The sequence below is a fragment of the Pygocentrus nattereri genome, chromosome 25 (genome assembly GCF_015220715.1).
Source record: "Pygocentrus nattereri isolate fPygNat1 chromosome 25, fPygNat1.pri, whole genome shotgun sequence".
NCBI classification, from domain to species: Eukaryota; Metazoa; Chordata; class Actinopteri; order Characiformes; family Serrasalmidae; genus Pygocentrus; species Pygocentrus nattereri.
In genome coordinates this window covers 26,982,600-27,010,572 of record NC_051235.1, presented here as the reverse complement: position 1 = coordinate 27,010,572, position 27,973 = coordinate 26,982,600, and the positions used below count along the sequence as shown (strand labels likewise).

The 27,973-nt window shown below is 43.9% G+C and overlaps 1 protein-coding gene across 1 annotated transcript; it reads right to left on the bottom strand.

Moving 5' to 3' along the window:
* Positions 1 to 11,469: 11,469 nt before the first annotated feature.
* Positions 11,470 to 23,744, bottom strand: LOC119262426. Its single transcript, XM_037534309.1, has 9 exons — positions 23,037 to 23,744; positions 22,136 to 22,649; positions 15,326 to 15,394; positions 14,693 to 15,013; positions 13,509 to 14,015; positions 12,160 to 12,281; positions 12,031 to 12,055; positions 11,903 to 11,937; positions 11,470 to 11,811 (listed from the first exon to the last, which is right to left on the bottom strand). The coding sequence occupies exons 1-9, from the start codon at positions 23,742 to 23,744 to the stop codon at positions 11,626 to 11,628; spliced, it is 2,487 nt and encodes an 828-aa protein (XP_037390206.1). The 3' UTR covers positions 11,470 to 11,625.
* Positions 23,745 to 27,973: the final 4,229 nt, after the last annotated feature.

Here is a 27,973-nt window from a genome sequence, read left to right as displayed (position 1 = left end):
TTGGCCCCAAAACGTGCATGATAGAAGCAGAAGGCTGGAGGGTGTTGGGGCATGGCTGCACATACCGGGGCGTCAGAGGGGGATGAAGACGCGTATGCCCGCGTGGCCGCAAGACCCTGTTTGGCGGAGAGGATCTTGTCGGCCTCTCTAGCCAAAGCATGAAAGTCTTTAAGAGTTGAGCCTGCTAAAGCCGCACGAACGTCGCCAGGCAGCTGCTGCAAGAAAGGTTCTCTGAATAGAAAACATGGCGGGTGGTCGCCCAGCAGAGACAACATGTGGTCCATGAGTTCGGACGGTTTTGAGTCGCCTAAACTGGGTAGCGAGAGAAGCCTGCGTGCACGCTCTGACTCGGACAACTCAAACGTCTGAAGGAGAAGTGACTTTAACGCTGCATACTTATCGCCTTCGGGGGGAGCCTGGAGGAAACTCAGTACTCTGGAGGCAGTGCTGCTGGTCAGGGAAGCGACGACGTTATAGAACTTCGTCTCGTCCTCCGTGATTCTCCGGATGGCGAACTGAGCCTCAGCTTGCGCGAACCAAATGGCGGCGTGCTGCTCCCAAAACTCCGGCAGCTTAAGAGCCACTGCGTGTGTTGTCATGTCGGAAGAGCTTCGGAGACGTCCGAAGAGGCGTCGGGGTCACCACTGAAGCGGGTCGTGAAGTAAGGAGGCTCAAGTTAGTGGAGAATCCCGCGGAGGGAAAACTTTAATTTAACGAGACAAAAACGAAACTTCACTCGCTTTCAAAACAACAACAACTGAACTACTACCAACTAGTGCCCCCCCCTCGAGTCTCTTAAAGGGCTAGACCCCGTTGAGTGACTTAACGCCTGTCCGTTGCGGATTCGCTCCAGTCGCGAGTAGTAGCCCCTACAAAGTGACCCTTATTAGTCCCACAACAGGGAAATTTCACCTTCGCAATTAACCCATCTGTCGCGTGGGTTAGTTAAATATAAGGTAGTGTTAAACCATGTATGTATTCCTAAAATAACCAGGGACTTCCAAAATATCACATAGCCCCTGGGAAGAGTATTTTAAAACAATCTAGAACACTTAAAATCTACTATTAAAATTTACTACTCCTAGGAACCATTGAGATAGAGAAAAATGTACAACCAGCGCCCAATCTAACCCAAACTCCACACGACTCACCCACACTAGTAAAGAAATAGTAAATTCGTTTGGGAGGGAACAGAGTATGAGCCAGCGATCCCAACAGGAGACAGCGTACTCAAACAAGAAATGTTTTTTGTACTTTGGGCAAATATATACACTAAAAGCTAAGTCGTTGCGATAGATTAATGGAAACAGAAGCAAAACAGAAAAATAAAAACAAAAGCGCAAAACAAAAAAATAATACTAAATAAACCAAAAACACAACAAAGGGGAACCAAGAATACACAGGAACTAAAAAATAGAAAGTCCAGTTCACTGTTTCAATGAGAGAAGTCCATAACAACCAGGGGGATGTAGACACGGCTCCCTTGAGTCTCACCACGCCACTCTAGGACAAAATAGAAGAAAAGACTGACCAGTAATATGTCCTTTGTGCACTCAAGCTTGGGTTTAAATTAGCCTAGTGGACAGTTCCGGGTAGTGATCGAAACCACTCCCCAGAAATTGCAGCAACACGCCTGTGGTGTATAGGATGACCCTCGGTCTTCTATCCAGCGTTCCCTTTGAGCCGCCGCTGACGTCACCGCATGCACACGCTCCAGCAATTCCTCCTGAATCTGCTGCCAGCCGCTGCACTCACGCGCCACTCGGACCAAGCCCCTACTGCCGGCTAATGCTGCGCCGAATCCTGCTGCCGTTCTAGCCACGCTCCCGGCTGCTTCCGCCTCTGCTGCGCTGTCCACTCCCGCAGCACACCTGTGCCACCAATCTTTACTCCCCCCTGGGTCCTTTGTTCTCCTTCCCTGGATCTCTCTCTCCTCCTATAAAAGTCCGCTTTTAAAATAAGAGTCCCCGAGCACCCGCGCTCTCTTTCCACGCTGATAGGCTAATTAAAGAGACAGTTATTAGGTTCAGGTAGAGATAATCAGACGGCCCCAAAAGAAATCAAAAACACCCAAAATTACACAGCACACCACACGAAAAATTTAAGTAAAACCAAACACTCTAAAAACATATCAATACACACAAACACAAATCCAAAATGCATTTTAAAGATAAATCAAGAAAAATAACACTTTTTTGACCCATCTAACACCCCCCCACGCTAAAACATAAGCAGTCCCTGCTATAATTAAGAATTCTCTCTATAACGTACCGGTCTCTGTCCAAAATTAGCACGAGTGGAACGGCGAACAGGAACATTGGCCGAAACCTCATCAGGTACATTCGGGGTTGCAGTCCAAACACTATAAGGAATAAACCCTCCGTCAGCCCCTGTTTCCCTTTCCTCCTGCTGGCTCTGTTGAGGACCACTGGGCTTAGACAAACACTGTTTTAAGGCATTCCTATGGAGTGTTTTCTCTGGTCCTCCCTGTTCCGGCCTCACCTTATATACTACCCCAGTCTCTCCAATTGACTCAACTATAACATAAGGAGTGGGACTCCACCAACCACACAGCTTCCCTCGCCCTTGTCTATTCCTGTCCCGTACCCAAACTCTCTGGCCTGGAAGTAAAGGGGTTGCCTTAGCACGGCGATCAAACTGCTGCTTAGACTGACTTGCTGCCTCATCCATTCTCCGTTTAGCTACAGAATATGCCCAGGTCAATTTCTGGTGGTGATCCTGTACCCACCCACTCAAGCTCTTCCTTGGCTGTCCCTGTCCTACACCCAGGCCTGTGTCTACTGGGGTACGAACTACCCTACCAAACATCAAATAAGACGGGGTAAAACCAGTAGCACTATGGACAGTATTATTATAAGCTTGAAGCAATTCAGGGAGAAACTCTGGCCACTTGTCCTGCTTCTGCACCTCTAGTGTACGTAACATATGAAGCAGGGTCTGATTCATGCGCTCTACTCTACCATTCCCAGCTGGATGATATGACGTGGTCCTACTTCGGGTTATACCATAAGCCTCGCATAGCTGCTGGAAAAGTGCAGACTCGAAATTAGGCCCTCTATCGGAATGAAATCTTAGTGGACACCCAAATGCCTGGATCACATGCAACCACAAAGCTTTTACTATAGTCTTAGCTGTTTGGTCTCTTGTTGGGATCGCCCATGCATAGCGAGTAAACATGTCTATTGCTACCAAGATATTCTGGTAAGTATCTGTTGGCCTACTTAAGGACAGAAAGTCTAGCGCTATCACCTCTAAAGGAAAAGACACAGAAATGGGTGCAAAGGGGCCTTAAGCTCCATATTACCTTTCTGCAGACCACAAGAGACACACCCGGACTGGAACCCTCTCACCTCTTCCTCCATTTGGGGCCAATAGAAGTGCCGCCTTATGCGAAGCAGGGTCTTCTCAACCCCAGAGTGTCCTGTAGCCTCATGGTACTGCAACCAAACCTCTTTCCACCACCGTACTGGGCAGACAATCTGGGAATAGGGCTCATTAGTGAAGGGGTCAATAACAATCCTGTACAAGAGTCCATCCTTACTTTGCAACTTTTGTCTCTGGTGGAGCAACTGTTGTGACACTCTTGGCAGAGCCTTCCTCTCAGCAGCCGTGGGGAAAACTCCTTGTTCTACATACCATTTCAAGATACGCACACCATCATCCTGCTCCTGGGCATGCTGCCAGTCCACGGCATCTCTGTTTCGCCAGAGGCCTCCTGCAGTTCAGCTGCCATCACCCCCACACTTGGGGGAACCTTGACACAAGGGAATCTAGATAGTGCGTCAGCATTTCCATTTTCACGACCCGCCCGGTACTTCACCTCAAAATCAAAGCTGGCCAATTGGGCTACCCACCGTTGCTCAGTGGCCCCCAGCTTAGCAGTCTGCAAATGAGCCACAGGGTTGTTATCAGTCATGACGGTGAACTTGGCTCCCGTGAGATAATCACGGAAATTCTCAGTGACTGCCCACTTCAGTGCTAACAATTCCAATTTAAAAGAGCTATAATTGGCATCATTTTTCTCACTTGGGTGAAGGCTCCGACTCGCATATGCAATGACACGTTCACGGCCACCCTGCATCTGAGACAAAACTGCCCCCAATCCTTGATTACTGGCATCAGTGTATACAATAAAAGGTTCTGAAAAGTTTGCATAAGCCAAGATAGGAGCTTCAGTAAGATGCTGTTTCAACTGTTCAAATGCGCTTTGGCATGCAGGTGTCCAACTGATTTGGCGATGGGAGGTCTTTCTGTCCACTGGCATACCTACCAACAGTGAATTCAACGGCCATGCCAGCTTAGCAAACCCATCAATGAAGCGTCTATAATAGCCAGCAAGTCCCAAAAATGCCCTCACCTCCTTGATGGTTGTAGGAACAGCCCACTCTTGGACAGCAGCAATTTTCTCCGGGTCGGGACGTACACCGCACCCATCCACCACATGTCCCAGGAACTTAACTTGCTTCTGGAGCAGGTTGCACTTGTCTGGCCTCAGCTTCAATCCATACCGACTGAGGCGTTCAAACACTTGTTCCAGGTGCTGTAAATGCAGAGAGAAGTCTGCGGAATACACAATTATATCATCTAAATAAACAAACAGAAATTCAGCTACTTGGCCTCTCAGGCAATACTGCATTAGTCTCTGGAAAGTAGCTGGCGCGTTGCATAATCCGAAAGGCATCCTACGGAACTGGAATAATCCTAATGGTGTAGCAAATGCAGTCTTTGGTTGATCATCTGGATGTACACCCACCTGCCAATAGCCACTAGCCAGGTCAAGAGTGCTAAACCACTGTGCTTGGGTTAAGGTAGTCAAGGTCTCTTCAATCCTGGGCATGGGAAAAGCATCCTTAAGAGTGACAGAATTCAATTTTCTGTAATCTACACAAAATCGCCAATTTCCATCCTTTTTCCTGACCAGCACGACTGAGGCAGCCCAAGGGCTAGAACTCTCAGAAATTACACCACTGTTTAGCATGTCGGCAAGCAATGTTCGCATCTCTTGGTACATCTTAGGGGGTAGAGGTCGGAAACTCTCTCTAATAGGAAAGGCCCCATCTGTAGGTATGCTATGATGGATAGCATCGGTGCATCCAAAGTCTTCCTCGTTCTGAGCAAACACACTAGTCCACTTTTGGAGTAAGTGACCTAATTCAACCTGCTGCTGATCTGTTAGATCCGAACGGGTAGCAAACTGGCTCACCTCAAATGTGGGGGTGCCCTTCCCCACAGGAACAGTCTCGATTACACTCACTTCCACCACGCCTGCTGAACTAGCGTCCAGCTGGAGATCATATTGTCCATGGACATCAGCTTGTTGCACTTCATACAGCTTGCCCAGCTTCTGAAACTTTCCTATAAACATAGGATACGGGTGAACATTACACAGGCGGACAGGGATTCGTCCATACTTTACCCTCGCTACTGTCCGTGCCACAGCCAAAGCACCTCCATCCAGCACTGGCTCCACTAGGCCACAGTATTCTTGGCCCCTCATGTTCGCCTGGACACGTCCCCACACGATCATTTCACTTTCTGGGGGAACACAGATCCTACGTCGGCTAGCAGACCAGACATGACCCACAAAGCCATCTCGTTGCTCTTGGGCAGCAATCCGTTGGCAGATCGCAAGTGTTTGGTGCCACAGTTTTCTGTCATTCCTGGGGGAGGTTCTTTTCCACTTCAGCTGCTCTCGTTCCTGGAAGAGATCATTCCAGCATGCAGACAGGTCATTCATGCCAATAATCATTGGGTAAGTAGAACATTCATCTTTAACGATCACAACACCCCGTTCTGGGATCTGAACTCCAGCGACTTCGAAGTTCAGAACAGCATAGCCAACATAGGGTATTTCAAGTCCATTCGCAGCTTTTAGTGTTAAAATAGGGGCTCTACCCATCTGATACTGAGGGAAATATTTCTTCAGCATTTGGTGTTGCATCAGAGTAACCTGAGAACCAGTATCTAAAAGTCCTGTACATTTTACATTTTCCACCAGAATTTCTACTATAGGGCAATTTCCAATAAAAGTCTCTGTGGTCCTATTATGGTCTGTCTCAGCCAAGGGCCCCACTGCTTGGACCTCTGCAGCAGGGCAATTTAGTTTAAATGCGGCCCTACAACAGCAGTTCCCCTGCAGTTCCTAGCAAAATGTCCAGGTTGCTTGCAACGACGACAAATAGGCTTACCATCAGCATCCCATTGATTTGGTTGTGTCGGATCCCGGTTTCGGCTGGTAGTAGCCCTAGTAGGCGGAACATTAGGGCTGGGTTCACACCACAAAGGTTTCAGCTCTTTGATTACCTCTTGGGTCAACTCGCGCATTTGGCCACGCATTTCTTGCAGCAACTCTTGTTTCAGCTCCGCCCTCCAATCCGCCTGTTGTGGACGAGAATGAGATGCACTGGTCTCACGGATCACTGAACATGACGTATCATACCTGTTGGGCCCATATTCGGTTTCCAATAGTAAGGCTTCTTGGTGTAGGTCTGCGAAGGTCCCTGCAGGCATTCTCCGAGCAAAAGTCTGCAAAGCCCGTCTGAACGGTCCATCTTCTAGCCCCAACAGCAGCTGGTCTTTCAACTGTGTTTCAGTGAGGGCTCCCTCCAGGTTTCGCCTCCGCAGTCTGCAGAAAAGTTCCCTCAATCGTAACACAAAAGCTTTAAAAGTCTCACCTGGCCTCTGTCTACAACTAAAGAATTGTGTTCTTAGGACAGGAAGTGGTACTTCAGCTGCATACAAGTTATCCAAGTGTTTGAAAATTTTCACTGCTGTATCTCTATCCCCAGCTTCTAACACATTTACTTCTCGCTTTGCTTCTCCCGATAGAGCACCCATTAGAATCTGCACCTTCCTAGGTTCTGTAAGATCTTGTACCTCTAACAAACCTTGTACCTGTTCTTTCCAATCAGAGTACATAAAATCACCATCAGGTCCTTTAAACTTAGGTACCCAAGGGGCACCTGGAAACACTGGCATCATCAGTATGAAAAATTTTTTTTTACTGTTATCCTTTGGGAAAACTGGCACTCTTTCACTCCCAATCCTGCCGACTACGCCAGAAAAAAGGCGGGTGTCGCGTGGGTTAGTTAAATATAAGGTAGTGTTAAACCATGTATGTATTCCTAAAATAACCAGGGACTTCCAAAATATCACATAGCCCCTGGGAAGAGTATTTTAAAACAATCTAGAACACTTAAAATCTACTATTAACATTTACTACTCCTAGGAACCATTGAGATAGAGAAAAATGTACAACCAGCGCCGAATCTAACCCAAACTCCACACGACTCACCCACACTAGTAAAGAAATAGTAAATTCGTTTGGGAGGGAACAGAGTATGAGCCAGCGATCCCAACAGGAGACAGCGTACTCAAACAAGAAATGTTTTATTTTGTACTTTGGGCAAATATATACACTAAAAGCTAAGTCGTTGCGATAGATTAATGGAAACAGAAGCAAAACAGAAAAATAAATAAACAAAAGCGCAAAACAAAAAAATAATACTAAATAAACCAAAAACACAACAAAGGGGAACCAAGAATGCACAGGAACTAAAAAAAAGAAAGTCCAGTTCACTGTTTCAATGAGAGAAGTCCATAACAACCAGGGGGATGTAGACACGGCTCCCTTGAGTCTCACCACGCCACTCTAGGACAAAATAGAAGAAAAGACTGACCAGTAATATGTCCTTTGTGCACTCAAGCTTGGATTTAAATTAGCCTAGTGGACAGTTCCGGGTAGTGATCGAAACCACTACCCAGAAATTGCAGCAACACGCCTGTGGTGTATAGGATGACCCTCGGTCTTGTATCCAGCGTTCCCTTTGAGCCGCCGCTGACGTCACCGCATGCACGCGCTCCAGCAATTCCTCCTGAATCTGCTGCCAGCCGCTGCACTCACGCGCCACTCGGACCAAGCCCCTACTGCCGGCTAATGCTGTGCCGAATCCTGCTGGCGTTCTAGCCACGCTCCCGGTTGCTTCCGCCTCTGCTGCGCTGTCCACTCCCGCAGCACACCTGTGCCACCAATCTTTACTCCCCCCTGGGTCCTTTGTTCTCCTTCCCTGGATCTCTCTCTCCTCCTGTAAAAGTCCGCTTTTAAAATAAGAGTCTCCGAGCACCCGCGCTCTCTTTCCACGCTGATAGGCTAATTAAAGAGACAGTTATTAGGTTCAGGTGGAGATAATCAGACGGCCCCAAAAGAAATCAAAAACACCCAAAATTACACAGCACACCACACGAAAAATTTAAGTAAAACCAAACACTCTAAAAACATATCAATACACACAAACACAAATCCAAAATGTATTTTAAAGATAAATCAAGAAAAATAACACTTTTTTGACCCGTCTAACACATCCGTGCAGTGAAACACCACGTACACTCTAGTGAGCACACACACACTAGGGGGCAGTAAGCACACTTGCCCGGAGCGGTGGGCAGCCCAATCCGCAGCGCCCGGGGAGCAGTTGGGGTGTCATGATCAGAGCTTCATTATCCTGAGAGGCTATTCCTTATCCTGATAGGATCCTGTACATGAACATGAGGATCAATAAAAACACCATGATCAGTTACTCGATGATTTCATGCAAGATCTAATGGGACTTTATAGTTTTATACCCTTGTTTTTGTGGCCAAATAACACTCCTATAGCTCTGAAGGTAACTGGTGGGCTGTTTGAATTAGCTGGACTAATTGGTGTAGTTGCCGTCTCTCAGCTCTCAGCTTCCTATGAGTGGATGTCTTCCCCTATTCTTGTTTCAGCTCACTCAGTCACTGCGGTATGAAGCATCATGTCCTTCCTGTATGAGCTTTCTGTGTGAACCATAAACAGAATCCACCTAGATGAAAAGTATAAAAAGTTCCATCAACATAATACACAGCTTTGGCAAAAATGACTCCACTATCATGAGTAAAAGTTCTTTCTCTTTATTTGTTATTCATAATTGCAGGAAACAGCGACAGTAGCCACTGTGGATCACTCAGTATTGTCCCTTTATTGGTCTTTTATTGGTGGAATAATGACGCTGCACCCCACTGCACTTGTGAATGGATAGTCCTTAACATACTATGGCTTTTCATTAAGTACTTGATCATCATCAATTCCTACTCATACCTGGAAGGAGACATTTCAGGAAAGAGTCTCATTGCAGGGCCAGTCAGAACCTCATGTGGGCTTAACCCGGTAGCTGTGTTCATTATTCTTTATATGTACATCAAAATAAGCAGCAGTGCCTGCATCCAAGACAGTCCATCCACTTTAGATCATGTTTCCATGATTGTCTAATTTATTCTTTACACATCTTCCACAAGTGAAAACAAAAGCTGTCAAGAACACAAACACGAACACAAAGATCACGAACCTAAACCTGGAACATGCAACAACAATGTCAAATATCAAACAAGTGGCTAGTGAGCAATGGAAACACAGGGGTATAAATACTAAATAGAAGACAAGGAACACCCGACGCTCATGAGAGGGCAGGGCTAGGAAACAAGGAAAAGGTGAAGGCTGAAGTCACGGCAGGAGAGGGGAGGAGCTAACACAACAACAAAATCAGATGGCACTAGAAAACAAAGGCACGTGGTAAATAAACAAAGGTAAAAACAGGGAAAGACACAGACAGGAAGTGACAGGATGTTACTCTTTTTTCTCAAAAGTTGAGAAAGTTACTAGAGACAAGCCCAGTCGGATGAACCAAAGAAGCCAGAGAGGGATGCTCCAGGGATTAGGTCTGGTGGAGTCGACAGAAGAGGAGAGGAGAGGAGAGGAGAGGAGAGGAGAGGAGAGGGGGACACAGCGGAAAAATAGGGGCTTACCAAATTACCATATTTACCTTTTCTTGAACCCAAGACTGAGTGTGGAGGTGAGGGGGCTTCCCTTAAGTAGGGGAGGAACAGGGAAAGTTGATTATCTGTAATCAAGGTGGAGTGACTCTGTGCCTCCCTCTGGTGGCCAGAGTTGGTCTGGCAGGTGGCCCAGCCCCTGCCTGGGCCCTTAAAATTTTAAACAATTAAGAACAAGTCTACTCTGAAACAGCGCTCGCTCACACTGGGTGATGTAATGTTGTAGGTAGTAGAGACTGAGAAGTTTTAGCATGATCGCCTACTTTGAGTAGCTCGTCTCAAGTAAAATGCTTCAAATAAAAGAGTTATAAATGATAATAACTAATAAAATCATTATAAGAATTAAATAATTACTTTATTTAATTAAATAAATAGCTAAATAAATAGCTTAGTTAATAGTTTAAAAATAGCTTAGTGTCTTTTAAAGACAAAACACAGGATCAGGGTCGATATCAATATTGGTCAATATTCAGGGTTTCAGTTTCATTTCAGAGAAAGTGGTGCAGTGTTTTCTCTAAAACGGACACCAGAGAAATGGATCAGGAACTAAATGTAAAGTCCTAATAACAGAAGAGAACCCTCAGATCCTTCTAGGCCTTCAAAGAAGAGCTAATGATTTCTGGGAGATGAAAAATTCATGTCTGTAATTTGAACAAAAGTTCAAAATCTTGAAACACCCTACAGCAAACTGTCCAATAAGAATTTCAGATTAACTTTCAACATAAGTTCATAACTTGTGAGTCACTAAATTGTTGAATCCATTGTTGAATCTCCAGAACGGAGAGTTTGGGGAGGGCGTGGCCGAGGCACATACAGAGGTGTGGCCTACACAAATGAATTAAATGCTTTTATCCACAAAACAAAGTAAAATGTTTTGCAATTTTTTGTATTTTAGAGAAAATTTTGAGAAAACAGAAAAAAATGCTTAATTGTCTGATTGTCATTCTGTAGAAAACAAACAGGTGATGTAAATTCCGGAAAAAATCATAAGAAATGGAATGTTTAATGTTTTACGAGAGGAAACAGGTTTAGGTAAAAGGGCTGCCCATTAAAATTTGGGATACAAGTTAAAATTATTTTTTTGTTAAATTAAATGTATTAGAAGGGAAAATTCCTTCAACATTAAATTGTTTGGAAATGAATCAAATAACAGTGTAATGATGGTTTTACTGGAAGATGTCAATGAATATTTATCATAGAGAACTTCAATATCAGTGAGGTGAGAAAGCATATTTCACCATATTGAAGGTAGATACAGATGTTTTATGTATTTTTGAACATTATTTAGTACTAATTATAATAAGTTTAAAGTTAAAGTACAGATCCCTTTATTTTCCATACAAATAAAAACAATGACAGTCACTTTATTGCTTTTAAAAAGGTAATGGGCTATAAACTGAACTCGGTTCATGGAAGGTGCCTCAAACGACAGACAACCCACAAAATCCTGAGCATCGATTTGTGAAACCTTCTGGGAAACATTTGATTTTATGCTGCACAATGAAAGAGAGTCACATGCAGCAGCTTTAAATCGATGTGATGATACACATAGATTTTAATTCCCTACATTAGAATGAAGATTTATATGAAATGAAGAAGTCAAGTCAAAGTTTATTTATATAACGCTTTTTACAGCCGGAATTGTCACAAAGCAGCTTTACAGAAAACGGATTAGTGAACATTCCTGAACATTTCTTGATGATTCCTCATCAAAAGGTGTGACTATTTAATATACATGAACACTGTTGTCACAATTCACCCCTTTAAAAACAGCAGATAATCTTCATCATGAATATGTTTGGTGTCCTCTGATGCTCCAGATCCATCATTCAGCCTGGCAGCTGCATGAAGATCAACAGATGTTGTGGATTCTTCATGGTCTGGATCTTCTTGGTAGAATTCCTCATGGATCCTCACCACGTCCCACAGCATACGGAGAACCTGCACACATCACCCATCACCCAGTGAGAGCTTTTTAAGAGATTTAAAAATTATAAAGAAAAAGGAAAACTCATGAAGTCTAAGATCTCACCATCAGTATCAGGAGCTGCTTCTCCACTTTGGAGGCTGCAGCAGAGACAGGAAAAGAAATGAGGGACAATAAAGAAAGTGATCAAGTTCATTTAAGACCTAAACTTAAACATTATTGTCACAGTCTACCTTTGTAACGGCACAGCCTGAGATCCTGTAGAGAAACATACATTATTAGTACATATAACCAGATTATTAGCTTCATTAATCATACAGCTCTTTATTAGAGGGTCAGATAGAGGTCATATAGACTCATACTGGAGGGTCACCTCGTGCAGTGCTGGCCTTTTTCCTTATGAGTGCGAATGCGATCCAAACAGAAAGCAGAAGACACAAACATATGGGCCATGAAGTAAACAGAGGCATGAGAGGGTGAACACCTGTAAACAGACGACCATCACAGTATCAGTGATTAGAAATACTGTAAAACAAAGCAGATAAAAGTGACGTTTATATTCTTAGTTATATTATATAAACCTGTGTGTGACTGAGTTTGTATGTGTGAACATTATTTAACACCGTTTATCTCAGCAGTGAGTTTGTTTATGCTCATAAAACACAATTTATTATTAAAATACATACTAATAAACATTAATACTGTCATGCTTGGCTCCTCCCACTCCCCCATGTGCTTTTTGTTTACCTTTTGATAGTCCACGTGCGTCTTTGTTTTGGTATCCCTAGTCCTGCCCCCTTGTTTTGTGACTCTGCCTCTGATTGTTTTCACCTGTCCCTCGTCTTCCCGGTGTCCTGTTTAAGCCCTGTGTTTGCCCTTTGTTTTCGCTGGTCTTTGTTTGATGTTAGATGCACTGATTGTTTGAATTGTTTGTATGTCCTGTTGGAAGTGTTTGGGTTTGTCTTTTCGTGAGTGCATTTCGTCGCGTCTGCCTATCGATCTCTCCGTGTTGGTTATATGAACCTGGACTGTCATGACCTCGACTCTGGACTTCCCCTAAATAAAAGTTGCTTATCTCAGCATGTGCGTCCGCCTCCTCGCTCCGCATTACAAATATAGCGCAAAGCAACCAGGATCTTCAGAAATTTCTTCTTTCCAAAAAGATAGTTGGTATCTTACGAGCTAGCTAGAAGAACAAAGTTCATAAAGTATATTTATATACACATATACGATCCCTGGTCAGATGACATTGTTCTATTGATATAAGTGTGAATAAATTAACACGCCCTCTACAGGGGACAAACCTCTGCAGGTTTTAATACCGTTACTGCTGAACATGTTGGGGGAAAAACATCTAAACATGAAAGTTATGGCATACTTTATATTTTAGGCTTTATTTCATTTCAATATGTTATACGTGGAAAATCTAATAGAAATGAATCATTAAAATGTGTGGAAAACGGCATATTTTAGTGTGTTCAGTAGAGGATGTATTAACTAATTTACACTGAAAATTAACAGTTTATGAAATTCTATACAATAACTATGCATACATTAATCATAGAGAGCTGCTTTTACACACTTATACTGTAGATGGAACTCACCACTTGTCTCCTCAGTAGTTAGAGATAAGATAAAGAAGATGAACAGTGAAGGTCATTTGTATTTTCCCCAATGATACATACTTATAATCAGTTCAATGCAGACTCACCACTACCGTTCTCAGTAGCTTTCTTTGTTGTTTTCTCAGTAGTTTTCTTTGTTGTCTCCTCAGTAGTTGTCTGAGTCACGGTGGTCCTGGTTGGCTGTGGTCTCTTGTCTTTGTGGACTCTGACTGTAACTCTTTTTATCACCTTCCAGTTTCCTTTAGCAGTGTTTTTATTAATTGGGTCCACTTGTACAGCACAGAGGTACTGACCGCTGTCTGACTCCATCACTTCACTGATCCTGATGTTGTGACTGTTCTGTCCTTTGGTTTGGTTTGAGAGTCTGTTAAGCAGATCTTTTTGCACAGCGCAGTGGTGACCGTACTGAGGTGAACGATGCTTGGAATAATCGTAAGAATACACACAGGTGCTGCTCTTTCCAACAGTCTTAATCCAGTAAACAACGAATGGCACCCCATTATATTCTTGTCTGAAGGTGAAACTACAGTTTAAACTCACTGATCCACCTTCAGGTACTGTCAGTGAAGATGTTTCCTCAGGTGTGGATGTTACTGCAGGGAGAAAAGAGTGTTACCACTTCCTTCGGTCTAGTGTTGCTCCTTAATTCCACTGCCCATTTATCATTTAAGCCAACAATCCACCGCATCCAAATAACAAACACTCAAATTTGAGTATGCAGTGAGTAGCTGTGTGATTTTCAGGTAATGGCATGTATGGAAGTCCAGTACAAGACCAAAGCTAAGCTTATCACTGGTGAACAGAGCTGACTGTTCAGTTCAGTCATCCCTCAGATTGATGACTGATCATCACAGTGATTATCAGTCTAGTCAGGCTTTAGCAGGAACTTCAGTGGCTGTAAAGAAGCCCTTTTGGGTTTTTTCTTTAGAGCAAGTCTTTTTTATTTTAACGTAGTTAATTACGAAGCACTGATGGTGTTTATTTGAAAGATATTATATACTTTTTAAATTTCTGGGTAAAATATTCTCTTAAATGTAAAAAGTAATTGTGTTCTGAAAGCTGCTTTTACAACATGTAACTTGGACTGAACACAGATACGTCTTTCTCCAAACACTTGCGTTCCGTCACATCACAACCCTGCTTACTGCACACATGTAGGACATGTGACACTCTAAACAGAGCAGATGAGAACGCAAGACTACTGAGAAACATTAGAGAGACAGTAAGACATTAATTAACAACAATAATACAGAGAATGAAAGTTACTCACTGAGTGGGTTTGGAGCAGCGACTATGTAGGAAGAGACGACGTTGGGAGACGGTTTGAATGGAAAAAGGAGTCCAGAATCCAGAGATTTAACACAGGCAACAAATCCACTCTTTACTACTAGAATACAAACACACTTTGACTGTGGAGGTTTATTACTGCAAAATTCCAGGTTATCATCAACATCAAGGTCAATCCGGATGCGGTCACACTGTACCAGGCGCTTCGGGTCAATCTTGTTACTCTTTGTGCTCACTTTCCATTTGTTTCCTTCACAGGAAATCTCTGATTCATAACTATCCTTGTAAATGAACTGAGTTTGCCCTGAAAAAGAAAAACAAACCGCTGTAAGTTTGAGCAGAACAGTTTGCTAATTCAGCCATTAGTTTTGATCCAGCTCACTTTATTAATGATAAGAGACAAACTGCCAATAACTGAAAATTGAAATCTTAAAATGACAGTAAAAGTGAAGAGAAACACTGAACAGACAGAAAAACAAGATTTCCTTCAAAAGGGAAATGAATGTCACTGTATCTGATTTCAAACTGTAAACAATGTGATGACAGAAGTGTAATATAGAACAATATTATATATAACCGCCTCCTGAATGACAGTGAAATGATAATAAGTACTCACCGTGGCATTTACCAAGAAACCAGAGCAGAGGAGCGAAACACAGCCACACCACCACCTCCATTTCATTCACTGTGATAAAAAGCAGAAGTCAGAAATAATCATGCAGTTTAACTTCCTGTTCATTTCTCCTGTTTACATCTTTTTCATTTAATACTGTTCTAGGAACCGTGTGTAGAAAAAAACATTCTTCATCAGTCTGTAATTAAATATTCTGGATACTGAAGAAATCACAAATGATGATGGGCAAAAAAACCCTTTAAAAAAAGAGGTTCTTCAAGGGTTCTTTAGTAAAGCCAAAGGTTTTAAAGAGTGATTTAATAGAATGGGAATTATTTTTTCAGAATTCCTGCATAATTAAATAGTTCAGATGTAAACAAAGTCATTCAGAGCAGTTTGGTGTGAAAAGCTCCGTTCCTGAAAAACTTACCAAGTCAGAAGTGTTCACAGTGGTAGTGAAGGGAACCAGACGTCTGAAGAGGTTAATATCCTTTAAATCTCCCTCACAGAAGAATAATACGTGAAAACTCTGCCTGATGCCTGAGCCACAGTTTTCCAATAGCTTTAATCATGTGTTTTAAATGGTGGAGAGATACATGTAGATCACTGTACTGCAAAATATCACCTAAACAAAACATTTCTTTCAGATTTAGCACTAAGTTACCGTCATCAACGTCACATATAAACACTCAGTAGGTTCGCTGGCGGTTTTGGACAGTAAATAAAATGGCTGTATTTTTGTTCTAGACATGGTGAATCCTGGTTCCCATCACCTCCACTGCAAAGAAATCTGAGCAAGCAAATTTATCTACAAAGAACCATTTCACACCAAACCACTTCGATTGAGTTTGGCTACATCACAGTGATCAGTTAGAAACATCTGATGAATTCTCCTCCTCTATGATGGAGAACCTCTTATATAAGGTTCCTCAACCCCTTAAAACCCCAGACTTATTAGTAACTACAGGGACTTCAATGCAAACTTACTGAGTTATTCTTAGGCTATAGAACTGTGTCCCTGGCCCTTTAAGGGGTTAAAGAACTTTGAAAAAAGCGGTTCTACACTCACTGGCCACTTCAGAACTGCCTTAATTCTTCGTGGCAAACTTTCAACAAGGTGTTGGAAACGTTCCTCAGAGATTTTGGTTGGTTATTTGAGTTCCTGTTGCCTTTCTATGATCTGACCTTTCTGACCTCTCACATCAACAAGGCATTTTCGTCCACACAACTGACCGCTCCCTGGATATTTTCTCTTTTCCGGACCGTTCTCTGTAAACCCTAGAGATGGTTGTTTGTGAAAATCCAGTAGATCAGCAGTTTCTTAAATACTGAGACCAGCTCATCTGGTACCAACAACCACGCGACGTTCAAAGTCTCTTAAATCACCTTTCTTCCCCGTTCGGATGCTCGGTCTGCACTTCAGTAAGTTGTCTTGACCACGTCTACATGCCTAAATGTACTGAGTTGCAGCCGTGTGATTGGCTGATTAGTTATTTGTGTTAACAAGCAACTGAACAGGTAACAAACTGAACAAACTGTACCTAATAAAGTGGCCGGTGAGTGTGTATAGCACCAAAAGAGGTTCCACCATAGTGGACAGCAGTGGACAGAGGAGCTTCAAACCCACACTGGAGTCAAACTGTTCACTGCAGTGAAATCATGTCTGAAGAAGAAGTAAAAGTGGTTGTTGAAAAAAAACCCTGATGCAGAAAAGGTCTGACACCCCTCGAGTGCTGACGTCCCTCCAGCACTGAGTTTCCTATAGAACTGCAGGGGAACTTTTTAGGACATCCAGCATCCATCAGTATACCAACCGAGTGTTCTAGACTCTGTTCGTCTCTTTTCGGTCCAAAATAAATGGTTAAAGCTCCAAACTGAGAGCTACAGATTCTATGATGTATAATTGTATTGATGGGGAAATTATAATATAAAGCTTCTGATTGGTTACAGAGCAAAACTTCATCAAATATGAATTTTGTAACGTGATACTTAAGAACAACACTAGAACATGTAGCCTTCATGCGTAAACTATAAGATCAGGACAGAAGCTCTATTTCTAGACGTTGATGACTTCATTTCAATGAATGACCATAAACCACAGACGCTCAGACGTTGTCTGATTTCCTGTGTGGCGAAATGCAGGAAATATCTGCCCCCTATATGTTTCTTTAAAAAGATCTGTCAGCTTGTCAGGTTATACGCCTTCTGCTGATTATACTTTGTTGCCAGACAGAAAGTTAATGCTGTTTGTTTAAAGCTAAATACTGAATTAATATAAAAATATAGCTGATCTTATAATCAGAATACAAAACTCTCATAGTGAGTCACAGCCTGAATAGTTTCCGCATCAATAACAACACCTCTCAGAGCGATCACTGAGTCACAACTGACAGTAATGTTGTCCACAAACACAGAAGGATCTCAACTCTGGTTTTCCTGCAGTTCTTTTATACCGTCAGAGGTGTCTTGGATCTTGAGGCATTGGAAGCATAAATTCAGAAGCACTCACCTCCTACAACCTGACACACCTGCTCTCTCTGCTAAGAGAAGATTTAGTGCAGCACAGTTTTGCAGAGCTACTTCTATTTCACTCACTTTGTTCTGAATAGCTTGTAGTGCTCTGACTGAGGCACGCATGTGGTTTACTAAGACCAGCGAAAAGTACTTTATTCTCATCACAGTAAAAACTATATAAAGAACAAAACCAGGAAAAATCACCACAAATATCCTTTCAGCTTGTGTGAGTGTTTGTTTTTGCTTGTGGATGCATGAACCCAGTGAACAGGACCAAACTAGTTGGTAAAATTACCAAAGGTTTTTTTGGGTAACTGCCAGTAGTCATTAGAGCCACTCAGGGCCACAGCCTAACCAAGCAAATCAAATCAAATGGGGTAAAACATCTATTAAACACAAGAGACTGTAGTGGTAGTGATTTTTTGCAGTTATCTAGCCAAACATCTGCCTTCTGTATTAATGTTATCTCATGATGCGTTCTGTATGTTTCCCTCAGCAGCCAATAGCATTGATATAAGTGTCTTAGTGGCCATATGTCACATATGTGATGTGAGTTTTTGTTGTAAGTGCAGTTCAGAGCTCGTACTCCTCAGTGTGGATGGAGTTTAGGCCATAGCTTCACACTTAGAAAGAGCACTTAACTCCTTATGCACGTCTTCTGTTGCAAGTTTTTATCTACAAGTAAATCTACCATTTGTTTTGTGTCAGTCCTGCTTCCCGTGTCACGGCCAGTCGAAACAATTACGATCGACATCACACTCTCAGAAATAGAGGTACGAACCTGTCAGTGTCACCGGGGTGGTACCCTCAGGGGTACACCTCAGTACCTTTAGTCAGGGAACATAACTGAACCATAATCCACGGAAATGATATTGCATATGGTATTGACTCCAAATGCCATGAATCATCTCTCTCTCACACACACATACACACACACACACACACACTCTTAAAACTTATTAAAGGTGCACAACCGGACCTTAAAACCACTGGTGTACCTTTGAAGGTACATGTATGTTGTTCGTACCTCTACAAAAAATATGTACCTGTACAGAACCTTTATTTCTAACAGTGGACGCTTTCTCAGTCCTCTAATCACTGATTAGCAACTGTTTCTATCTGCAGTTGCCCAAAGCTGGTTTGTTATCAGCACATGTTTGTAGCTAGTGTGAAGACACTGAGGCCCACAGGAGTTCATGATGGGCTTTATGAGATTCAATGTGAAAACAGTAATGAGACCACCCAATCAGCAGTGACTGTATCTCAGCTGTCCTCAGATCAGCTGTGGTTCGGCCTTTGTGTTTATCTCTGGATGAGATGCCATGTTAATAATACATAAAACAACTTTGACTTCTTCCCCATTTCAGGACCAGTTTTAACACTTCATTCCACTGGGGCTCATCAGTTCCGATTGGGGGGGATTCCCAGCACCATCTTAAGAGCTGTTCCATTACGCTATTTACTGATGTGAAGCAGGTTAGATGAGTCCTCAGAGGGGAGAGGAACTGAGCGAACACCAGTGTCAAATTAAGCAGCAGAACTTGCCCAGAAATCATTGCGAACCGACATGATTAATATTAAGATTAAGTTGAAGCGGGTCGTGAAGTAAGGAGGCTCAAGTTAGTGGAGAATCCCGCGGAGGGAAAACTTTAATTTAACGAGACAAAAACGAAACTTCACTCGCTTCCAAAACAACTGAACTACTTCCAACTAGTGCCCCCCCCCCCCGAGTCTCTTAAAGGGCTAGACCCCATTGAGTGACTTAACGCCTGTCCGTTGCGGATTCGCTCCAGTCGCGAGTAGTAGCCCCTACAAAGTGACCCTTATTAGTCCCACAACAGGGAAATTTCACCTTCGCATTTAACCCATCTGTCGCGTGGGTTAGTTAAATATAAGGTAGTGTTAAACCATGTATGTATTCCTAAAATAACCAGGGACTTCCAAAATATCACATAGCCCCTGGGAAGAGTATTTTAAAACAATCTAGAACACTTAAAATCTACTATTAACATTTACTACTCCTAGGAACCATTGAGATAGAGAAAAATGTACAACCAGCGCCCAATCTAACCCAAACTCCACACGACTCACCCACACTAGTAAAGAAATAGTAAATTCGTTTGGGAGGGAACAGAGTATGAGCCAGCGATCCCAACAGGAGACAGCGTACTCAAACAAGAAATGTTTTATTTTGTACTTTGGGCAAATATATACACTAAAAGCTAAGTCGTTGCGATAGATTAATGGAAACAGAAGCAAAACAGAAAAATAAATAAACAAAAGCGCAAAACAAAAAAATAATACTAAATAAACCAAAAACACAACAAAGGGGAACCAAGAATGCACAGGAACTAAAAAAAAGAAAGTCCAGTTCACTGTTTCAATGAGAGAAGTCCATAACAACCAGGGGGATGTAGACACGGCTCCCTTGAGTCTCACCACGCCACTCTAGGACAAAATAGAAGAAAAGACTGACCAGTAATATGTCCTTTGTGCACTCAAGCTTGGGTTTAAATTAGCCTAGTGGACAGTTCCGGGTAGTGATCGAAACCACTACCCAGAAATTGCAGCAACACGCCTGTGGTGTATAGGATGACCCTCGGTCTTGTATCCAGCGTTCCCTTTGAGCCGCCGCTGACGTCACCGCATGCACACGCTCCAGCAATTCCTCCTGAATCTGCTGCCAGCCGCTGCACTCACGCGCCACTCGGACCAAGCCCCTACTGCCGGCTAATGCTGCGCCGAATCCTGCTGGCGTTCTAGCCACGCTCCCGGCTGCTTCCGCCTCTGCTGCGCTGTCCACTCCCGCAGCACACCTGTGCCACCAATCTTTACTCCCCCCTGGGTCCTTTGTTCTCCTTCCCTGGATCTCTCTCTCCTCCTATAAAAGTCGTGCCGAGCACCCGCGCTCTCTTTCCACGCTGATAGGCTAATTAAAGAGACAGTTATTAGGTTCAGGTGGAGATAATCAGACGGCCCCAAAAGAAATCAAAAACACCCAAAATTACACAGCACACCACACGAAAAATTTAAGTAAAACCAAACACTCTAAAAACATATCAATACACACAAACACAAATCCAAAATGCATTTTAAAGATAAATCAAGAAAAATAACACTTTTTTGACCCGTCTAACACCCCCCCACGCTAAAACATAAGCAGTCCCTGCTATAATTAAGAATTCTCTCTATAACGTACCGGTCTCTGTCCAAAATTAGTACGAGTGGAACGGCGAACAGGAACATTGGCCGAAACCTCATCAGGTACATTCGGGGTTGCAGTCCAAACACTATAAGGAATAAACCCTCCGTCAGCCCCCGTTTCCCTTTCCTCCTGCTGGCTCTGTTGAGGACCACTGGGCTTAGACAAATGCTGTTTTAAGGCATTCCTATGGAGTGTTTTCTCTGGTCCTCCCTGTTCCGGCCTCACCTTATATACTACCCCAGTCTCTCCAATTGACTCAACTATAACATAAGGAGTGGGACTCCACCAACCACACAGCTTCCCTCGCCCTTGTCTATTCCTGTCCCGTACCCAAACTCTCTGGCCTGGAAGTAAAGGGGTTGCCTTAGCACGGCGATCAAACTGCTGCTTAGACTGACTTGCTGCCTCATCCATTCTCCGTTTAGCTACAGAATATGCCCAGGTCAATTTCTGGTGGTGATCCTGTACCCACCCACTCAAGCTCTTCCTTGGCTGTCCCTGTCCTACACCCAGGCCTGTGTCTACTGGGGTACGAACTACCCTACCAAACATCAAATAAGACGGGGTAAAACCAGTAGCACTATGGACAGTATTATTATAAGCTTGAAGCAATTCAGGGAGAAACTCTGGCCACTTGTCCTGCTTCTGCACCTCTAGTGTACGTAACATATGAAGCAGGGTCTGATTCATGCGCTCTACTCTACCATTCCCAGCTGGATGATATGACGTGGTCCTACTTCGGGTTATACCATAAGCCTCGCATAGCTGCTGGAAAAGTGCAGACTCGAAATTAGGCCCTCTATCGGAATGAAATCTTAGTGGACACCCAAATGCCTGGATCACATGCAACCACAAAGCTTTTACTGTAGTCTTAGCTGTTTGGTCTCTTGTTGGGATCGCCCATGCATAGCGAGTAAACATGTCTATTGCTACCAAGATATTCTGGTAAGTATCTGTTGGCCTACTTCAGGACAGAAAGTCTAGCGCTATCACCTCTAAGGGAAAAGACACAGAAATGGGTGCAAAGGGGCCTTAAGCTCCATATTACCTTTCTGCAGACCACAAGAGACACACCCGGACTGGAACCCTCTCACCTCTTCCTCCATTTGGGGCCAATAGAAGTGCCGCCTTATGCGAAGCAGCCTCATGGTACCGCAACCAAACCTCTTTCCACCACCGTACTGGGCAGACAATCTGGGAATAGGGCTCATTAGTGAAGGGGTCAATAACAATCCTGTACAAGAGTCCATCCTTACTTTGCAACTTTTGTCTCTGGTGGAGCAACTGTTGTGACACTCTTGGCAGAGCCTTCCTCTCAGCAGCCGTGGGGAAAACTCCTTGTTCTACATACCATTTCAAGATACGCACACCATCATCCTGCTCCTGGGCATGCTGCCAGTCCACAGCTTCCACGGGCATCTCTGTTTCGCCAGAGGCCTCCTGCAGTTCAGCTGCCATCACCCCCACACTTGGGGGAACCTTGACACAAGGGAATCTAGATAGTGCGTCAGCATTTCCATTTTCACGACCCGCCCGGTACTTCACCTCAAAATCAAAGCTGGCCAATTGGGCTACCCACCATTGCTCAGTGGCCCCCAGCTTAGCAGTCTGCAAATGAGCCACAGGGTTGTTATCAGTCATGACGGTGAACTTGGCTCCCGTGAGATAATCATGGAATTTCTCAGTGACTGCCCACTTCAGTGCTAACAATTCCAATTTAAAAGAGCTATAATTGGCATCATTTTTCTCACTTGGGTGAAGGCTCCGACTCGCATATGCAATGACACGTTCACGGCCACCCTGCATCTGAGACAAAACTGCCCCCAATCCTTGATTACTGGCATCAGTGTATACAATAAAAGGTTCTGAAAAGTTTGCATAAGCCAAGATAGGAGCTTCAGTAAGATGCTGTTTCAACTGTTCAAATGCGCTTTGGCATGCAGGTGTCCAACTGATTTGGCGATGGGAGGTCTTTCTGTCCACTGGCATACCTACCAACAGTGAATTCAACGGCCGTGCCAGCTTAGCAAACCCATCAATGAAGCGTCTATAATAGCCAGCAAGTCCCAAAAATGCCCTCACCTCCTTGATGGTTGTAGGAACAGCCCACTCTTGGACAGCAGCAATTTTCTCCGGGTCGGGACGTACACCGCACCCATCCACCACATGTCCCAGGAACTTAACTTGCTTCTGGAGCAGGTTGCACTTGTCTGGCCTCAGCTTCAATCCATACCAACTGAGGCGTTCAAACACTTGTTCCAGGTGCTGTAAATGCAGAGAGAAGTCCGCGGAATACACAATTATATCATCTAAATAAACAAACAGAAATTCAGCTACTTGGCCTCTCAGGCAATACTGCATTAGTCTCTGGAAAGTAGCTGGCGCGTTGCACAATCCAAAAGGCATCCTACGGAACTGGAATAATCCTAATGGTGTAGCAAATGCAGTCTTTGGTTGATCATCTGGATGTACACCCACCTGCCAATAGCCACTAGCCAGGTCAAGAGTGCTAAACCACTGTGCTTGGGTTAAGGTAGTCAAGGTCTCTTCAATCCTGGGCATGGGAAAAGCATCCTTAAGAGTGACAGAATTCAATTTTCTGTAATCTACACAAAATCGCCAATTTCCATCCTTTTTCCTGACCAGCACGACTGGGGCAGCCCAAGGGCTAGAACTCTCAGAAATTACACCACTGTTTAGCATGTCGGCAAGCAATGTTCGCATCTCTTGGTACATCTTAGGGGGTAGAGGTCGGAACCTCTCTCTAATAGGAAAGGCCCCACCTGTAGGTATGCTATGATGGATAGCATCGGTGCATCCAAATTCTTCCTCGTTCTGAGCAAACACACTAGTCCACTTTGAGTAAGTGACCTAATTCAACCTGCTGCTGATCTGTTAGATCCGAACGGGTAGCAAACTGGCTCACCTCAAATGTGGGGGTGCCCTTCCCCACAGGAACAGTCTCGATTACACTCACTTCCACCACGCCTGCTGAACTAGCGTCCAGCTGGAGATCATATTGTACATGGACATCAGCTTGTTGCACTTCATACAGCTTGCCCAGCTTCTGAAACTTTCCTATAAACATAGGATACAGGTGAACATTACACAGGCGGACAGGGATTCGTCCATACTTTACCCTCGCTACTGTCCGTGCCACAGCCAAAGCACCTCCATCCAGCACTGGCTCCACTAGGCCACAGTATTCTTGGCCCCTCATGTTCGCCTGGACACGTCCCCACACGATCATTTCACTTTCTGGGGGAACACAGATCCTACGTTGGCTAGCAGACCAGACATGACCCACAAAGCCATCTCGTTGCTCTTGGGCAGCAATCCGTTGGCAGATCGCAAGTGTTTGCTGCCACAGTTTTCTGTCATTCCTGGGGGAGGTTCTTTTCCACTTCAGCTGCTCTCGTTCCTGGAAGAGATCATTCCAGCATGCAGACAGGACATTCATGCCAATAATCATTGGGTAAGTAGAACATTCATCTTTAACGATCACAACACCCCGTTCTGGGATCTGAACTCCAGCGACTTTGAAGTTCAGAACAGCATAGCCAACATAGGGTATTTCAAGTCCATTCGCAGCTTTTAGTGTTAAAATAGGGGCTCTACCCATCTGATACTGAGGGAAATATTTCTTCAGCATTTGGTGTTGCATCAGAGTAACCTGAGAACCAGTATCTAAAAGTCCTGTACATTTTACATTTTCCACCAGAATTTCTACTATAGGGCAATTTCCAATAAAAGTCTCTGTGGTCCTATTATGGTCTGTCTCAGCCAAGGGCCCCACTGCTTAGACCTCTGCAGCAGGGCAATTTAGTTTAAATGCGGCCCTACAACAGCAGTTCCCCTGCAGTTCCTAGCAAAATGTCCAGGTTGCTTGCAACGACGACAAATAGGCTTACCATCAGCATCCCATTGATTTGGTTGTGTCGGATCCCGGTTTCGGCTGGTAGTAGCCCTAGTAGGCGGAACATTAGGGCTGGGTTCACACCACAAAGGTTTCAGCTCTTTGATTACCTCTTGGGTCAACTCGCGCATTTGGCCACGCATTTCTTGCAGCAACTCTTGTTTCAGCTCCGCCCTCCAATCCGCCTGTTGTGGACGAGAATGAGATGCACTGGTCTCACGGATCACTGAACATGACGTATCATACGTATTGGGCCCATATTCGGTTTCCAATAGTAAGGCTTCTTGGTGTAGGTCTGCGAAGGTCCCTGCAGGCATTCTCCGAGCAAAAGTCTGCAAAGCCCGTCTGAACGGTCCATCTTCTAGCCCCAACAGCAGCTGGTCTTTCAACTGTGTTTCAGTGAGGGCTCCCTCCGGGTTTCGCCTCCGCAGTCTGCAGAAAAGTTCCCTCAATCGTAACACAAAAGCTTTAAAAGTCTCACCTGGCCTCTGTCTACAACTAAAGAATTGTGTTCTTAGGACAGGAAGTGGTACTTCAGCTGCATACAAGTTATCCAAGTGTTTGAAAATTTTCACTGCTGTATCTCTATCCCCAGCTTCTAACACATTTACTTCTCGCTTTGCTTCTCCCGATAGAGCACCCATTAAAATCTGCACCTTCCTAGGTTCTGTAAGATCTTGTACCTCTAACAAACCTTGTACCTGTTCTTTCCAATCAGAGTACATAAAATCACCATCAGGTCCTTTAAACTTAGGTACCCAAGGGGCACCTGGAAACACTGGCATCATCAGTATGAAAAATTTTTTTTTACTGTTATCCTTTGGGAAAACTGGCACTCTTTCACTCCCAATCCTGCCGACTACGCCAGAAAAAAAGCGGGTGTCGCGTGGGTTAGTTAAATATAAGGTAGTGTTAAACCATGTATGTATTCCTGAAATAACCAGGGACTTCCAAAATATCACATAGCCCCTGGGAATAGTATTTTAAAACAATCTAGAACACTTAAAATCTACTATTAACATTTACTACTCCTAGGAACCATTGAGATAGAGAAAAATGTACAACCAGCGCCCAATCTAACCCAAACTCCACACGACTCACCCACACTAGTAAAGAAATAGTAAATTCGTTTGGGAGGGAACAGAGTATGAGCCAGCGATCCCAACAGGAGACAGCGTACTCAAACAAGAAATGTTTTATTTTGTACTTTGGGCAAATATATACACTAAAAGCTAAGTCGTTGCGATAGATTAATGGAAACAGAAGCAAAACAGAAAAATAAATAAACAAAAGCGCAAAACAAAAAAATAATACTAAATAAACCAAAAACACAACAAAGGGGAACCAAGAATGCACAGGAACTAAAAAAAAGAAAGTCCAGTTCACTGTTTCAATGAGAGAAGTCCATAACAACCAGGGGGATGTAGACACGGCTCCCTTGAGTCTCACCACGCCACTCTAGGACAAAATAGAAGAAAAGACTGACCAGTAATATGTCCTTTGTGCACTCAAGCTTGGGTTTAAATTAGCCTAGTGGACAGTTCCGGGTAGTGATCGAAACCACTACCCAGAAATTGCAGCAACACGCCTGTGGTGTATAGGATGACCCTCGGTCTTCTATCCAGCGTTCCCTTTGAGCCGCCGCTGACGTCACCGCATGTACGCGCTCCAGCAATTCCTCCTGAATCTGCTGCCAGCCGCTGCACTCACGCGCCACTCGGACCAAGCCCCTACTGCCGGCTAATGCTGCGCCGAATCCTGCTGGCGTTCTAGCCACGCTCCCGGTTGCTTCCGCCTCTGCTGCGCTGTCCACTCCCGCAGCACACCTGTGCCACCAATCTTTACTCCCCCTGGGTCCTTTGTTCTCCTTCCCTGGATCTCTCTCTCCTCCTGTAAAAGTCCGCTTTTAAAATAAGAGTCCCCGAGCACCCGCGCTCTCTTTCCACGCTGATAGGCTAATTAAAGAGACAGTTATTAGGTTCAGGTGGAGATAATCAGACGGCCCCAAAAGAAATCAAAAACACCCAAAATTACACAGCACACCACACAAAAAATTTAAGTAAAACCAAACACTCTAAAAACATGTCAATACACACAAACGCAAATCCAAAATGTATTTTAAAGATAAATCAAGAAAAATAACACTTTTTTGACCCGTCTAACACATCCGTGCAGTGAAACACCACGTACACTCTAGTGAGCACACACACACTAGGGGGCAGTAAGCACACTTGCCCGGAGCGGTGGGCAGCCCAATCCGCAGCGCCCGGGGAGCAGTTGGGGTGTCATGATCAGAGCTTCATTATCCTGAGAGGCTATTCCTTATCCTGATAGGATCCTGTACATGAACATGAGGATCAATAAAAACACCATGATCAGTTACTCGATGATTTCATGCAAGATCTAATGGGACTTTATAGTTTTATACCCTTGTTTTTGTGGCCAAATAACACTCCTATAGCTCTGAAGGGAACTGGTGGGCTGTTTGAATTAGCTGGACTAATTGGTGTAGTTGCCGTCTCTCAGCTCTCAGCTTCCTATGAGTGGATGTCTTCCCCTTTCTTGTTTCAGCTCACTCAGTCACTGCGGTATGAAGCATCATGTCCTTCCTGTATGAGCTTTCTGTGTGAACCATAAACAGAATCCACCTAGATGAAAAGTATAAATAGTTCCATCAACATAATACACAGCTTTGGCAAAAATGACTCCACTATCATGAGTAAAAGTTCTTTCTCTTTATTTGTTATTCATAATTGCAGGAAACAGCGACTGTAGCCACTGTGGATCACTCAGTATTGTCCCTTTATTGGTCTTTTATTGGTGGAATAATGACGCTGCACCCCACTGCACTTGTGAATGGATAGTCCTTAACATACTATGGCTTTTCATTAAGTACTTGGTCATCATCAATTCCTACTCATACCTGGAAGGAGACATTTCAGGAAAGAGTCTCATTGCAGGGCCAGTCAAAACCTCATGTGGGCTTAACCCGGTAGCTGTGTTCATTATTCTTTAT

Bases quoted from the DNA above. Each gene is read 5' to 3' on its own strand.
- LOC119262426 (XM_037534309.1), bottom strand. From the start codon at position 23,744: ATGCTAAACAGTGGTGTAATTTCTGAGAGTTCTAGCCCTTGGGCTGCC. The intron at 22,650-23,036 runs GTAGGTATGCCA...GCTCATTTGCAG, and splicing joins GGCCGTTGAATTCACTGTTG to ACTGCTAAGCTGGGGGCCAC. The intron at 11,938-12,030 runs GTAGACTGTGAC...TCTCTGCTGCAG, and splicing joins CAGGCTGTGCCGTTACAAAG to CCTCCAAAGTGGAGAAGCAG.